Source organism: Dendrobates tinctorius, unplaced genomic scaffold (assembly GCF_039654945.1).
Source record: "Dendrobates tinctorius isolate UK_male_01 unplaced genomic scaffold, ASM3965494v1 ptg000005l, whole genome shotgun sequence".
NCBI lineage: Eukaryota > Metazoa > Chordata > Amphibia > Anura > Dendrobatidae > Dendrobates > Dendrobates tinctorius.
Window position 1 is genome coordinate 28,317,084 of NW_027361673.1, and position 16,869 is coordinate 28,333,952.

General features: G+C 42.5%; 1 protein-coding gene across 3 annotated transcripts in view; it reads right to left on the bottom strand.

Moving 5' to 3' along the window:
• Positions 1-16,869, bottom strand: part of SNRK (SNF related kinase) — an 85,526-nt gene that overhangs the window by 30,644 nt on the left and 38,013 nt on the right. For 2 of the 3 annotated variants that reach the window (XM_073569055.1, XM_073569047.1), the window contains exon 2: positions 9,776-10,467. The exons of the other annotated variant lie outside the window; for it this stretch is intronic. In XM_073569055.1, coding sequence (XP_073425156.1) covers positions 9,776-10,364 — 589 coding nt within the window. In that variant the 5' untranslated portion in view covers positions 10,365-10,467. The remainder of the gene's footprint in view (positions 1-9,775; positions 10,468-16,869) is intronic. 3 annotated transcript variants of the gene reach the window in all.

Here is a 16,869-nt window from a genome sequence, read left to right on the forward strand (position 1 = left end):
TTTAAAATATTTTTTTTTTTTTTTTCTTTTAGTCGGACATTAAAGTGTAGAAATTGATGGAGAGCAGCCCAATAAATTAGATGCCTGCAGCAGATCCTAGGAGCATTGCGTTCCAAGCTCAAAGATAACATGTAAGCTAAAGATACAGTACATACACACAAGCTTGTTGTTGGGAAACTGGTCAACCATCTATTGTGTATGGGAACCTCGTGACATGGACATGCTAAATTATAATGCCTAATCCTTTTATTCTAACACATGACAAGCCACTGCAGCTGCCTATTCACCTCTCTCCATCGAGAACACATGCACCCTCGAGTGTGCATGTGCACGGAAAAAATCTGATGGCCAAAAAATGCATTATCGAAGATGTATGAGCACATTAAACACTTTACCAGGAACTATGGTAGTAAATGTGCTGATTTCAATACAGGCAAACTTTACAAGACATTACGTTACATGTACTACGGGTCAAGCCAACTCGGCACCATCATACACACAGCTCCACATCTCAAAATAGAAAACTTTAAAAGTTTAGTTGCTCTTTGTCATTTATGCCCCGCACCTCCTCCTCTAGCTTGGTCATTGATTTGTCACCAGGTCACAAAATTGGCAACCCCTGATCTCTTGTGCCCTTTAGCTTTAATGAAAAGAATTATATTACTTGAATATGGGATGAATTTCATCCAGTGATGACCAGCTCATTCTGTGTATAACGATCCCCTGGTTCAAAGTAGGATAGTATCAGACAGGGTTAATGAAAGGAGAAAAAAAAAAAAAAATGTATGCCAGCCTGTACAGCAGGACAGAAAGCCACAGGGCACAGAACAATTTACGTGCACAGTGTGCTGCACATCATTTCCATTAAGGAGGGAGTTACACAGCACATTTCCAATGACTGCCCATCGCATATAATGATCCAGAAGCAAAAGCACATGTACAGCTGCAGACGTAACCGTGTTTGCCCAGCTCATCTCTGGCAAAACAAGACAGAAAGACCCAGCAATGCACATGGACAAAAACTGTATTAAAGACCTGCTCATGGCGTCCAGGACTCGGCTCCATGAACAATATTCCAGAGGTCTACAAGGGAAAAAATAGGAATAGAGTTACACCTAGGAATGGGAAAAAGGCAAAATAATGAATGCAGAGGAATATGTTCAGAAGTATGTACAGAACAGAGAAGGGGACATGAAGCAAACAAGATGATCGCCAGTTCTCAAACAGTTAAAACTTGCTACAAATCAGTAACACTGTGGTGTAGTCCTCATTTATGGAATGGGCGTAGTAACTGGTTTTCCCTTGTGAAAGGGGGGTCCTGCCATTCATGTCGCCATGTTGTGTGTAGACGACATCTGCTCTTCAGTCAAAATCAAGAGCCAGAAAAAAAAAAAAGGAAAAGGGTGCAAGAGAAGAGTGCAGCAAAAAGCCTCACAAGAATGTGAATGAATATCCCCATATAAGCAGAAATAAAAGTACATCCTGGTGCGAATTTCATGCAGTTACTTTCCCCAACACCCAAAAGTCAGTCATGAAGTTTGCATTAGTAAAACCTTGCCAAGCTATCTTCCTCCATGGTTTCTCAAGATTTCCAAGCCAAGTGCTCCCATGGACATAATCAGACTCAACATCATATTACAACATAGTGGGGCCTTTACTGACCTTTTGACTATCAGCTTCCATAAAAAGAGATCTTATTGCTTCCATTTTTGGGTCCATTAATGATCCTGGCCAAAAAGTTCACCCTAAATTTTTTGGTATGTATCCCAAAGTCTGAGGCTAGGTTCACATCTGCATTAGATGCTCTAATAGGAGTCTCCAATAGGGACCATGACAGAAACCCAGTGAAATTATAGTCATTTTGGCCGATGATATAACAGGTCCCTCATTGTCAAGTTTTGGTTTTCTGTTTCTAGGCCGCAGCACCAACTATTGAATAGCTCCCCTTAAAGGGGTTGTCTGGGCTTTTCACATAATCTCAGTACATATCTGGGCTGCAGAATTATGACAATAGGTAATTTACTTTCTGTCACTAGTTTGCGCGGTTTTCTAGATATTCTGTCACTAGCTCAATAACATGCCTGAGCGCCGCCAATTCTGCCTCTTTTTTCTGTTTTGCGCAGTGTTGCTCCATTCCAGAGCTATCCCCATTTGCTTCTTCTGGAGCACAACATTTCAGGTTTCTTCAGTGTCTCCTCTGGGTCTTTTTGTTTTCACCCCTCCAAACCAGACACTGCCAATCACAGATCGGCAATCTGAGGCTTATAGACTGCTAAATCAGCTGCCAAGCTGTGATTGGCAGAGTCTGGGAGAGAGGGGTGAAAGGAAAAGAAAAGGAAATTATGAAGGTTGCTCAGCATGCAAAAATGTCACATTGTGCTGGGAAAAGCAATAAATGTAACTATCTCTGCAGTAAAATGGGGGAAAAGCGGCTGAGTCAAGGGACCTCAGGAGTTTTTACAAGGTATTTCACATTTTTCTTTTTAACGTTACAGTTGCTCTTTAAGGGAGCACACCAAGTATGGGGAAATTATACAAATTAGATCCCTCAGAGCAAAAGAAAATTCTTGAAAGTGGCACCTAGCAGTAGGAGCCATCCTAAAAGTTAACTTTGCTAGGTTTGGTCCTTTAATGAGTTTTGTAAAATGACCAGAGATATTAGTTTTCTGGCGAGGTTAAATTCCCAGGTCATGTTGTAAGGCTTGTTAAAGGATCGGACATAGACTTTCAGAAAGGCAACTTTTAGTAGGTTTTTTTTATTAAACCATTCAAAATGTCTATTATAGTTTAAGGCAGATTTTTTTTTTTTTTTATGACAAGCCAAAAAGAAGGAAATAATACCGTATAATCTAATAATCCGAGCCATTAATTTGGAGGAAAAAGCTATTATAAAGCGGACGTTCTGTTTATTGTTCCTTTTACATTCCTTACTTGCTGAAAGTACAGACGAGAGAACAAACCGCGATTGGAAAACAAAGATAAGAAAATTGACACAGTTCCTTCTGAAGTCTTGAAACATCAAAGTTCAAGAGAGAAAAGTCGAGAGAAGCAGTAATAAGGGAGGGAGAATCTAGATGAAGCGGGGTGGGCCGTGCACTGCGCGTGGCCCCTTCAGATCATCCGGCCTGACATTTATTTTCGTACATCGTGTAGCTTGCAGTCTATAATTTGTGGAGCCGTGTAGATGGATATTTCCATCAGTCATATAAGTGGAGGACAGAACTTGTCTTGCAGGTATAAATAGTACCGTGGCTATAAAACGAAGTAAGAACAAAAAGATTAATCTAAAATTAATGAATCGGCATAGATGGAAGGCTTGAGGAGTGCATCTTTTTCAATGATAGCCTCTAATGTTCTCATTCTAAATATAGCACCTAATGCTTCACATCTGCTCTCAGAATCTACAAAATGCAATGTAGATAAAGACTGAGAAGAAAGGAGAGGGAATTATGAGAAGGTAGCCACTCATTACAGGGGAGAGCGTCCATTTCTGGATCTACAAACTGGGTTTCCATTCCATATAACAGAATCTCTCACCAGGTTTTTGCCACCAAATCTGAGAGTAGCATAATGTAGGGGAAGAGATCTCAATTCCAGTGATGTGTCTTTACTGGGCTGCTAACTATAGTTTTGATAATCACAGTTTTCATCAGCAGGAGATTATCACTAGAGAACTAGAAAACCATGCAGTCCCTCATATTCATGATCTCTGTGTAACCACACCTCCATCACTGCTTGGCCACTTTCTGCATATGCAAAGTGCATACAGAAAGCGACCAATCAGTGGTCTGGGCAGGGTTATACAGGGCTCAGCATTCAGAGAACTCATAGATTTGCAGAAGATAAAACTGTAATTTTATCAAAACTGCAGCAGGCAGCCCAGAAAGTGATATATCGCAGGAATCAGGCCCTGTACATCATGCTGCTCCGAGATGGGGTGGGAAAATACATCCTTTAGGTGTTTAAAGCATCATCATTTATTTTTCCGGTACTAAGTTAGTCCTACCAGAAGGGTGAAAAAAACCCCAAAACAAATGAAAAGGTTTTTTTTTCTTTAATAGCATCTATGAGAGGGAGAAGTAAAGGCCCTGTCTCACATAGCTAGATTTTGTGACGCAACAGCGATCTCACTACATGTGACACGCAGCAGCGACCGGCCCCCCTGCTGGATATCTCTGATCGTGCAGGAATGTCCTGGGCCATCTTTTCGTCGTCCCGCTGGTCAGCATGCATCGCTGTGTTTGATCGCCGGATCGTTGCTGCGTCGCTGAAGAGATCTGCCTGTTTGGCAGCTTACTAGCGATCATTTAGGCTAAGTTCACACGTAGCGGAACTCTCGCGGAAATTACCGCGAGAGTTCTGGAATTCCATTCCGCGGGAAAATTGCATTTTAAATTCCCGCGATTTTCCTGCGGAAACACTAGCATTTTGCAAGCGTAATTAGCCTGCAAAATGCTAGCGTTTTCCAAGCGATCTGTAGCATCGCTTGGAGAACTGATTGACAGGTTGGTCACACTCGTCAAACATAGTGTTTGACGAGTGTGACCAACTTTTTACTACTGAGGCTGCCTATGCAGCATCAGTAGTAAAAGATAAAATGTAAAAAATAAAAAAAAATAAAAAAAAATAAAAAAATGGTGTTATTCTTACCTTCCGACGTCCCGCACAGCCTTCCCGCCTCTCTCCACGCTCTCGTTCCCAGTAATCCTTCGCGAGCAATGACGTACGTTCTCGCTGGATCGTGACGTCTCGCGGTAATTCGCAATGACGTCGCACGAATGACCGCGAGATTTCGCGATCCCGCGAGAACGGACGTCATCATGGGCATTTTCGCAAAGGATTACTCGGAACGAGAGCGTGGAGAGAGGCGGGAAGGCTGCGCGGGACGTCGGAAGGTGAGAATAACACCATTTTTTATTTTAAATTCAATTTTTTACAGGGATATGGTACCCAAAGCCCGGAGGACAGTCTCCTCTCCTCCGGACCGTGGGTACCATCCGCAATTGTTCTGCTTACTTTTCGTATGGTGTGCACAGCCACATGCGGGAAGTAAGCGGAACAGTGCATTCCTATGGGTGCGGGATTGCCGCGATTCCGCAAAATTAAATGAGCATGCTGCGTTTTTTTACCGCGAAACGATTCCGCCGCGGTAAAAACCGCAGCATTAGCACAGCATTGCGGAATCCCATAGGAATGCATGGGATGCTTATTTTTCGCGGCAAAATCGCGCGGTTACAACCGCCGTGGAAATGCGAAAAAAACGCCACGTGTGAACTCAGCCTTAGCGACGCACCAGCGATCCCTACCAGGTTGTATCGTTGTCGGGATCGCTGGTGCATCGCTAAGTGAAACAGGACCCTAAGGTCTCCGGTTGTTACAGGCACAAAGCCTTAGGCTGAGATTCTGATATTTGCTATTCGTTTATTGTCAGGGTGACCGTGTGTAGTCCAATCATCAGCAATATTAATATCCTGAGCTATCGCCATCTGTTTATTGATATGAATAGGGATTTAAATCCCTATTTGGACCTTTTGTCTGCAGGACCAGTGCTCCAGCATGAAGACCCCACCAATAAAACTTTTGCATCTTAGAGATTATGAGCAGAGAGCCCAGTAAGTTCCAAACAAAATACGGAGGATTTTTGTGAAAAATGTTTAGGGGACTCGGCTGCGTATTGCGTTATTAAAGGTTGACAAAAAAAACAAAAAACGAACGAACAGTTTTGCAAAATAACAACAGTTTATATAAAACTGCAGAGTTGTTTTTTTGGCAGCAATTTTGCAAAAAAGAAACAAAAAAAATGCCATTGCAAAGCAGCAGGCACATGTGAATACACGTGAAACAGACCAGCGGCTCCGTTATCATTTCAAGTGATATCTGCTAATGAGGTACATGCTGCAGCCGTTGCCATGGTGACCGGTGATGTCACTCCTTGCACATTGGGAGCCAGCCGTGGCACAGCAGACAGCCACATATCCATGTACTGTACTAGTCTCCAGGCTCCGCTCCAACGGCTGCACACAGGGCCAACAAAACAATCACATTTTTTGGAGGGGAGCGCTAATAAGCGATGCAGAAATGAGGAGTAAATACAGTGTTTACACCATAAAGCCAACAAACTCTGCAGAGTTTACACTCACTTGATTGCCTTATTATCTAGGAGCTGGCTGACACAATGGGTAAACGCTATGCCTGTGTTGACATCTAGAGCCACAGCTCAAATTGTTTCCTTTATGTCAAAATGCAGAAAAGAAAACCATAACCCCGGCAGCTGGAGGCTTTTCTGCTGCACCCATCTGCACAGGAAACCCTGCTATCCTCCCAGAAGTAAGAAAGTGTACGTCCACAGGAGCACGCCTAGCAAATGACAGACATCAGAAATATGGCGACAGCTTTCCTGGGCGTACACTGAGCATGGTCACAAGGCAGAGCCCAAACAAGCCACCCCAGAGTCGCCCCTAGCTGGGAACTGTGCCACACGGAATAGGCTACACACTGGACAGCAGCAGGGGGCCAAGCTCACGGACGGCGATATCTTCCCTACACAGTGGCACAAAATCGCATTTTGGATAGATTTTTTTCTTGTACTGAAATATTAAAAAGGATTGGCAATTTGTCCGGTGACAGACATCATTCTTATGAGAAAGGGAAACTTACCATGATGGACAGACACACTGTGGCTTACAAGTAACTCCCATATAGTGTTAGAAGAAAAAAAAAATGAAAATGGGATTGGGATGAGCAGCACAGTGGCTCTGTGGTTAGCACTGCAGCCTTGCAGTGCTGGAGTCCTGGGTGCAAATCCCACCAAGGACAACATCTGCAAGGAGTTTGTATGTTCTCCCTGTGTTTGCAAGGGATTCCTCCGGGTTCTCTGGTTTTCTTCCACAATCCAAAGACATACTAATAGGGAATCTAGATTGTAAGCCCCAATGGGGACAGTGATGTCTGTAAAGTGCTGTGGAATTAATGGCACTATATAAGCAAAGCATAATAAATACTCACCATGGCTTTAATTTATAAAAATGAAGATATTGGGAAATGGCGACTTGGAATCTGATCGCTTGTTAATTATAAATATGCACTGTATGTATTCACCTGGGTAATTTCTCAGTTGCACATCATGAAAAATGTTACCAATGTAAAATCAGTTCTCACATCTATAAAGGCCAACTTCAAAACAGACCACTGTATGGGCAGCTGGATATTAAGATACAGCTATATTATTGTATAGGAAAAGTGTGGTCCAGAAGAGGTTCCTCAATGAACAGGTATTAGGCAGCCACAATAGGCAGCCTACAAACTGAAACAATATTTAAGTTGCATTTAGATGGGGTAAGGATTAGGGAATGTGCATGCAGAAGTATTCTTGGCCTGCTGCCAAAAGGCTAAAGCCCCCGTTACACACTGCGATATCGCTAGCAATATCGCTGTAAAGTCACCGATTTTGTGACGTTGCAGCGACATTGCTAGCGATATCGCTGCATGTGATACTTACCTCCGCCCGGCTCCCCCGCTGGTTATCGCTGATCGTGCGAGAAGCTCCTGGACCATTCCTCGTCGGTCACTTCCTGCTGCGCTTCCTGCTGTGACGACGAGCGACGTGTGGAGCCGGGCGGGAGGACGCAGGATCGCCGCGTCTGACAGGTAAGTAGCGATCCCCGTCCCCAGCGATGTCGCTGGTTAGATCTGCCTGTGTGGCAGCTCACTAGCGACCACCTAGCGATGCACCAGCGATCCTGACCGCGTCATATCGCTAGTCGTGATCGCTGGTGCATCGCTAGGTGTAACGGTACCGTAAAACACTGGTTCATCGAGTGATCATACAGTTTATCTTCCCTCCAAACAACCAACCTGTGTGTGGCTGTTAAATATGGAAGGCTACATGTAAGCCAACCAGCGTTCATTTAATGGCCTGTTTAGACTATGCGCACAGAATGATAGAGATCATCATGTTCTCGGCAGCACATCATGTTTACAAAAGAAAAACATTTTCCAGAGAACAATTTTTTTTTTGGGAGGGTGAAGGGCGATTGGTGGCCTATTTAAAACAGACTAATAATTAGAAAACAACCATCACTCCAAGAACTATTGTTTCTTGATCAGCATGCGTAAATGGGCCATCATGGCCAATTTAGACAAGCTCATCGAGACCATTAAACAACCACCAATCAGCTGTATGTAAAGGCCCCATCACACATAGCGATCTCGCTAGCGAGATCACTGTTGAGTCACAATTTTTGTGACGCAACAGCGATCTCACCAGCGAGATCGCTGTGTGTGACACCTATCAGCGACCGGCCCCCCTGCCAGTATCGCTGATCGCTCTTGGAAAGCCCTGGACATTTTTTTGGTCACTGGTCTCCCGCTGGCCAGCACGCATCGCTCCGTGTGACAGGCGGGAGACCAGCGATCAGCTGGTAACTAACGTACACATCGGGTATCTAAGGGACGTGCATCCCTTGGATACCCGATGTGTACGTTAGTTACCAGCTCCCTGCATCAGCGCGCTGGTAACTAACGAACACAGCGACGCCGCGCGCTCTGCGACACTGGTGCTGATCGCTGGTGAAGCTGCCTGTTTGACTGCTCACCAGCGATCATGTAGCGATTCACCAGCGATCCGGACACGTTGATATCGTTGTCGGGATCGCTGGTGAGTCGCTATGTGTGACGGGGCCTTAAGCTAAATCAGTAGTCATTTACTGCGCCCTTTACACAAGTCGTCAAAACAGCATTGGGAACAGCTCAGTCCCTAATGAGATTTGTTCTGTCCCCATACAGCATCATCATTTCTGACATAAAATCTCCTGTTTACATGGGACTATATGCTGCCGTGAATGATTTTTAAGCATGTATAAAAGTTATGCTCATTCATCGGCTGATGGCTGGCCTATTTAGACAGCCCGATGATTGGGAAAGAACGTTACTAAGAACGGCGATTACTGGCTATTCTAAAGAAGATATTGCTATAGAGTTTGAGAGAAGAATTAGATGTCTGATAAGGGTCTTTTCAAAATGTTTGTTAAGACCAGTCAAAGGGAAAATTTATAGCCTTTCCCATGTCCAGTACATACATGAATTCTAGCTAGATGCTTCCTACATTAGCCTAATCATCTCTGGTGTGCCACAAAGGTGTAAAAAAAAAACTGCCTGAATACATTTTTAAACAGGTAGAGGGGTAAAGGTTAGCATTTCCTACAAGAGCCCAAAACTATAGTGCTGTGGAGTGAAATGCACCAATTTGAATAAAGTGTCTCCAAATATCTTGGGCTTTCTTAAACAGAGGATGAAAGTTTGCACCACCATTTGAGGATGTGCCCACTTTTCCTAGTACTGTTAAAACAAAAGTGAAAGTGGAGTGAAAATTTTATAGCATGCCATCATTTGGTACTTTTCTATGTTCCTGTCCAATAATACCAGAGCAAAATCACCAGATAAATGTCCTAATGGTTTTATTCCCTAGGGCAAGGGTGGGGAATGTACTCCATGATCTTGAAGACCACTTCATAATCATATGATACAAATTCAGTTTCATTCATATTACACCTGTGAAAGCTGAACTATTGGAACAGAATTGCTCTGTGTCCCAGCGAACATGCGAATCCTGCTGGTATTTTAGGGAGTCCATCAGTGGGTCCAGGTAAACCCCTTTCTGACTTATTAAAAGGTGTTAATTGATAAGGTGATTTCACCTGCAAGACACTACAAAAGCAACTTGTATTTCATAGCTCCACAGGTATCAAGTAGATATCTAAAGAAGAACACCACGTACCTACAGCGGGAGCATCGTATTCATCCCCCAGCAGTATCTCAGGCGCTGAATAAGCCAGCGAGCCACAGCTTGTCGTCAACTTTTTCCCAGGCTGAAACTTGTTGCTAAAGCCAAAATCAGTCAGTTTCACAAGTCCTTGTTTTTCAAAGAACACAACATTCTCAGGTTTTAGGTCCCTATGCACCACATGCAACTTATGGCAGTAAGATATTGCGTGAACTATTTGGGCAAAGTATTTCTTGGCCAGATCCTCGCTGAGACCTTCCTCGTGTTTCATTATGTAGTCGTACATATCGCCTCCATCTCCAAGTTCCAAAATGAGATATAATTTGGTCTGCGTGTCAATCACTTCATAAAGACGGACTATGTTAGGGTGTTGCACCAGTTTCATACATCTGACTTCTTGGAAAAGATGTCCAGTAGCTAGAGAGTCTAATTTGGTCTTGTCAATGACTTTCACAGCTACTTTTTCACCAGTGAAGACATGACGTGCAAGTTTGACAACCGCAAAATGTCCTCTACCCAAGGTCTTATCCAGGTCATAAAGTCCGGCAATCTTCCCATCATATCCTCTCTTGAAACCAGCCATACTGCACCAGGGAACAGAATTTGTATAATTTGTTATGGTGTTCTTCTCATAACAGAATATCCGAAGCGAGCAAGGAATGCATTTTCACTCCCGCTAAGCACATCTGGAAAGAAAGACACAACAAGTTAATTTTATACTTCAATAGTTTATCCTTTTAGATTCGGATACAAGTAGATGCACACAGAACGCTTCAAACAAGTGCATATATCTTTCTAAAAAATGTTTCTATATGAACATCAATGTGCAAAAAGTCCAATGAGTTCTCTGATGAGCATGTAATGAAAATTGAGTTTTAGAATTAGATTAAAAGAATGCAGCCAGATAAAAAGATAAAAGGATCGGGTGCTAGTTGTACTATCAATGTCTAAAAATTGAGCCACTTTGATGCCTTTTGGTCATCTTAAAAGAAGGTACAATCAGTACTAAGCCCAGAAGACAAAGGGAGAGTTTTTATTCATATCAATAAGTGTCTGTTCTCCAAACATAAGCGGCTCTTCTAATTCAGGCTCCAATGATGTATTCATGTTCTACATTCTGAGAACAAAGGCCAGTAATCATTAGCTACAATTAGCATATGTACTTGGGAATGTGGTCCAGAGACACTAAAAGTATCTGCAGGAAGTAGATTTTTACAGCTAGATGTAATATAAGGCCGGGTGCCCATGATCCGGAACTAGCAGGGCTTCGGAAGCAGTGCATGCTCGCTGCGTCCAAAGCGCTGCCGTCTATTGAACGCAGGTACATCCGCGTGTGTTCACTGAACCATGCGGATTCACCACATTCAATTGGTGAAATTTACACGCTGCAGTCTGGAAAGATGCACCGCATGTCTGTCTCAGCGGGTGAGCCGCAGGCATCTCTAGACACAGTGGGCACAGGATTTCTTGAAATCCCATCCGCTATGCTGTAACATCTAGCCGCTGCGGGGTTGACGCTGCAACTCCTGATCTCGGGCACATACCCTACAAGTATACATACACACTGACAGTCACAGATACAATTCAACAAATCACAAATTTCTATTATACATGCAGACCTGTTGGAGACATCAACCAAAAAAACAACAAAGGTCTTGGCATTTAGACAAAAAGTACATAGAGTGTCTAATGATTTCAGCAAACATGTATAATACAGAACTAGTAAGTGACAAGAGAACAGGTTTGGGACAGTATGGCAGTCGCGTGGTTTGCCTATGAGAGCTGCCCCATATTTACTATGTATTTGATGAACGCACTATGAAGGCTGTACACGATTAGCACGCCAAACACTTTCGTCCCATCAGCAGCTCCTGACCGATACATCGGCGAGACACTGTTTTGGCAGTTACATGCATGGTTGATGTGACGTCACCGCTGCAGCCTATCAAAGGCCACAATAGCATTAGAGAGTCAGCACTGCAGTCAGAGGGGGTAAGTAACAGCTCCACTTATCTACAAATCTTTAATTATATTAAACCCATCTGTTCCATAGATAGTGAATACTGAACATAAAGCACAAATGTGAAAATAATTCTAAAAATGATTTTATTATTCCACATGGAAATATTTTTTATAACATAAAAAAAAGAAAAATGGCAAACAAAGGTAACCTCCGTGATGGGACTCAAAAGGCTATAGGCTACTTTAAACACATTAATGTTACAAATCAAAAAACAATAGGTACTGGCCCTTTAAATGCAAATAGCTAAGGGTTAATTATCCTCCTCCGTTATATTGCACCAAGCCCGACAAATGCCATAGCCAATAAATAGCAAGAAAAAATGTAGCAGAAGGAATATCATTCCCAAAAACTAGGAGCAAGTAACCATAATATTAGATGCAATGAAAAAACTTACATGTGTGGAGCCTTATGCCACCTCCCTCACCCCGACGCGCGTTTCGTCCTCTTCTTCAGGGGGCATTGTCTGAATAGGGAGAAATGCGCATCAGGATGAGGGATGTGGCATAAGGCTCCACACATGTAAGTTTTTTCATTGCATCTAATATTATGGTTACTTGCTCCTAGCTTTTGGGAATGATACTCCTTCTGCTCCATTTTTTCTTGTTATTTAATGGCTGTGGCATTTGTCAGGCTTGATGCAATATAACGGAGGAGGATAATTAACCCTTAGCCATTTGTATTTAAAGGGCCAGTACCTATTGTTTTCTGATTTGTAACATTGATGTGTTTAAAGTAGCCTATAGCCTTTTGAGTCCCACCACGGAGGTTACCTTTGTTTGCCATTTTTCTATTTTTTGTTATGTAATAAAAATATTTCCATGTGGAATAATAAAATCATTTTTAGAATTATTTTCACATTTGTGCTTTTTTTCTGTTCAATATTCACTATCTATGGAACAGATGGGTTTAATATAATTGTATGTGGCACATTGATATATAAATTGTGGATCTCTTTGTTGATTGTAAGTCTTTAATTGCTAAAAGACTTGTAGATAAATCCCATCAAGGACAACATTTGCAAGAAGTCTGTATGTTCTCTCCGTGTTTTCATGGGTTTCCTCCAGGTTCTCCAGTTTCTAAAAACATACTGATAGGGAATCTAGATTGTGAGCCCCATTAAGACAGCGATGTATATAAAGTTCTGTGGATTTAATGGCGCTATACGAGTGAGTAAAATAAAAATAAAAACATGAAACACAACATCAGCAACAACTCTGCATTATGTCATTTTCCATTAATTCTTTGCATCTGAGAAGCTACAAGCAGTGTAACCTGTGTGTTAATTTGTGTCAGGTGCCATAAGGATTGGAACAATGGAATTCAAACGCCTGGTCCTTTTGTTCTGCAGGGAGATAGGTGGTTGGCAGTGGCCCTCTCAGAGAATAGGGATGAACGGACCCATGGAAGTTTCAGTTCTGGTACCCAACCCAAACTTTATTCTTAAGTACGGTTTGGGTACAAGAACTGTAACTGAACCAGAACCACATTGAAAACAATGGGGATTCAGACTTTTGCAAATGAAAATCTCTTTCACACGGACTTCCTCCCAAAACTCTGAACATTACAATGGACTTCCGGAAGAAGTACATGTTTGGAGTTTTACAAATATGTACTCAGCTGGCCCGAGTGTTCCCGGTATGTGGGAGGCTAGCTAATGAGTATGGTCAGCTGCAGAGCCTCCTCAAGTCAGTAACATATTCAACTGATATACAGCGAGAGAAGGCAGCAGCTGATGGGCCTACTACTCCCATCAGCCTGTACCTGCTGCCAATAATAACAGCGACAGCAGGAGCAGCTGATGGGTGTATGCATCAGCTGCCGCCTTCGCTATAAATAAATAAACCAAACACGGTGTGGGTTCCACTGTATTTTTGAGAACCAGCCAGGCAAAACTTACAGCTGGGGGCTGCAGCCTTCAGCTGTCACCATTAGCAAGGCTGGTTACAGGCGAGTTTATGCGGCGATAAAAGGAGCACAGTAGGCATTAGCTTTCTATACATCCCATCCACTGTGCTTCTAATGTAGAACACAGAGTTTTGGTCGCAGCAAAAAAAACAAAAAAAACACAAGTCCAAAATGCTAATATTCTTGGTCGTGGACACCCAGCCCAAGGGTGGTTCACTTGTCTAATTCAGAGGTAGTTTTTTTTAAATAGGGCCACTGTACATTAACTGTAATTGCAAATTGGTACTAGAAAGTCTGTATTATGCCTACAGTGAAATTCTGCTTATGTTATGAAGCATTTACCCATAGTCCAGAAATTTCCAATATCTCTAACATAATCTGACTAAACATATATAAAGTGCTAGGAGCAGATCTCATTTTAGCATTACTTTGGGCAGTTCTTGTGTTTGTATTCTACATTTTATAAATTTATAATAAGCAGAAATTGAAGAAATGAATACACGTTCACTTCTGTCATGGGTTGGGAATGAGCGCCGACAATAGGATGTGTGGCGTTGTGTCATCTTTGCAGATAAGTGACAAAGAGTCTAGATTCTCATACCTAGAAAGCCAAAAACCGGGTATGAGTAATGCAGATTAATGTATCTGACATGCATAAATGCACTTCTCGAGTTCTGCTTACTATAAAATGATTGTCTGTACTGAATTCATAAAACAGGGATGAGCATAGTCTACTGCGAAAGCAGGGAGGCAGCATTAGAAACATTTGGGGAAAAACTGATGCTATGCCAAATGCAGATCATGCCATGGGGTCTCATCGCCAAGGAGAAACTGTGTGCCATGCATTGCTCCCGTAGCCTCCTACAACATTTTCTGGCTGCTCCCAACGGAAAAAAAAAAAAAAAAAAAAAATCACATCAAGGTAGAGAAGGTTTAAAATGTAGCCAGTCTTCACAAGAGCTAAAAACAGAGAAAAAGAATTTCTATATAAAAATATCCAAGCGCAGACAAATAGTAATAGTTTAGCCTTTCTCCACACTATATATTAAAGTATGTTGGCCTACATGTTGTAATACGAGGGTGCCATAAAACACAAATTACGGTACTGAAGGAGGCTTCATCACAATCATCATAGAATCAATGCAACCTGGAGAGCAGCCACCCATCTGTAAGGGTTAACCGAACCTTTAGTAGCCGATAACTAATGGGGAATGTTTGCAGGCTGCCGACAAAGAAATGAATTTGCCTTAAGAATTTGTATCATCCGGCTTAACAGCTATTTTTACATTCACTTCATTCTTCTAGAGTCACCGCATCTGTACAATGCTGGGCTGAGAGAGGGCAGACTGTGACCGCTTGCAGGAAGCAGCTATGTATATATTTAGGTGTCCTGATAAAATGCAAATGAGAGCTCAAAATACACAACAGACAAGTATAGAAAGAGAATAATGTGGTTATATCTCCCATGTGGTACAGACCTGCCGTACGGTGCTCCTATAGTCTGCTACTAGACGATATATCACTTCCTTTAGCAAATAACCAAATCAGTCAAGTACAGCTCTTACAGAGAATATGTTAATAGGATCAACCCTTCTAAGCCGTCTACAGGGACATGCAGGTCATAGAAAGTTGAATCAACTGATACCTTGATTTCTGAGATTTGACGTCTTATTCCAGAAAAAATTATGTTTTTCTTATATGTAAATTAGCTGTTAAGATCTATGGACAGGACATAGATTTCCCTGAGAATTTGCCTCCAGAGCCCATTTTAAATGAAAGAGGGCATTACCATTGTGATGTGTAATGGCCGCTCTCCTGATACTGCAGAGCTGTGATTATGACTAACATTACAGTGGTGCAGAGACTGATTACAAACACATTTGCAGCTGCATCTCTCCTCTTTTGCAGTCAGCTCAGCTGCAGAGCTGTGCCTGTATCAACTAAAACTTCTTTAGCTTTTATCTCACAAAGCTAGTGTGGGGGAGGCACAGTACAGCAGAGTTGACCACACCGTGAGAGAACTACAATAGCAGATGTGTTTGTGATGAGACGAAGTTCTGTGTATTGCCTCTCCTCACACACTGGCTGCCTGTGAGTTGGAAGCTGAAGAAGTGTTAGTTGTAGCAAAGAACAGCTGTGAGAGGGCTAGAGCTGTAGATGTGTTTGTAATGAGACAAAGATCAATTCTGCCGAGTACGATTATGGTGGTCAGGGGAGATGACTCTAGGAGAGATGTGTCCGGCCCATAGATCTAAAAAGCTCATTTACGGGGCCTATTAAGAAAAATGTGGATTTCTCTGTCCTAAAACACTGGATTGCAGATATCAAGGTGTCATTTAAATTAATCTATTATCTGCATGCCCATAAAAATGGTTTAGGAAGGTTGATGCTACAGACAGATTCCCTTTAAGGAATATTTGGGCATATCATTTACTTAGGAATTCTTTTGATTTCATATGCAACCCATGAGAAAATAAACCGGTTGTGCCAAGTTTTAGAGCAAGCAGTATTACATTTTTTGCCACATTTTGCATTTGCAGAGAATATGGTGCCATGTAAAGTAATTTTAAAATGACACACAAAACTATAGCATTCCTAAGATGAACCTTAATGGCTGCTGGCCTGAAGCTCATTTAGCTTACAACTTTCCTCCCATACACATGCACAATCAACTGAGCATGCAAGTGTTTCAATGGGGAGCGGTGAATAAAATGAATAAATCACCATTTTGATTTTAAGTGGAGATCAAGTCTGGAGCATCTGGAATCTAAAGGCCCCGTCTCACATGGCGAGATTGCTAATGCGTCACCGATTTTGTGACGCAACAGCGACCTCGCTACATGTGACAAGCTGCAGCTGCGACCGCCCCCCTGCTGAATATCACTGATCGTGCAGGAATGTCCTGGGCCATTTTTTCGTCGTCGGCGTCCCGCTGGTCAGCATGCATCGCTGTGTTTGATCGCTGGATTGTTGCTGTGTCGCTGAAGAGATCTGCCTGTTTGGCAGCTTACTAGGGATCATTTAGCGACGCACCAGCGATTCCTACCAGGTCGTTTCGTTGTGGAGATCGCTGGTGCGTCGCTAAGTGAAACGGGACCTTAACTTCATTAGTCATGAATTTGTTTGCCCCAAGTCTCTTGTCACATACCTGAATTTACAC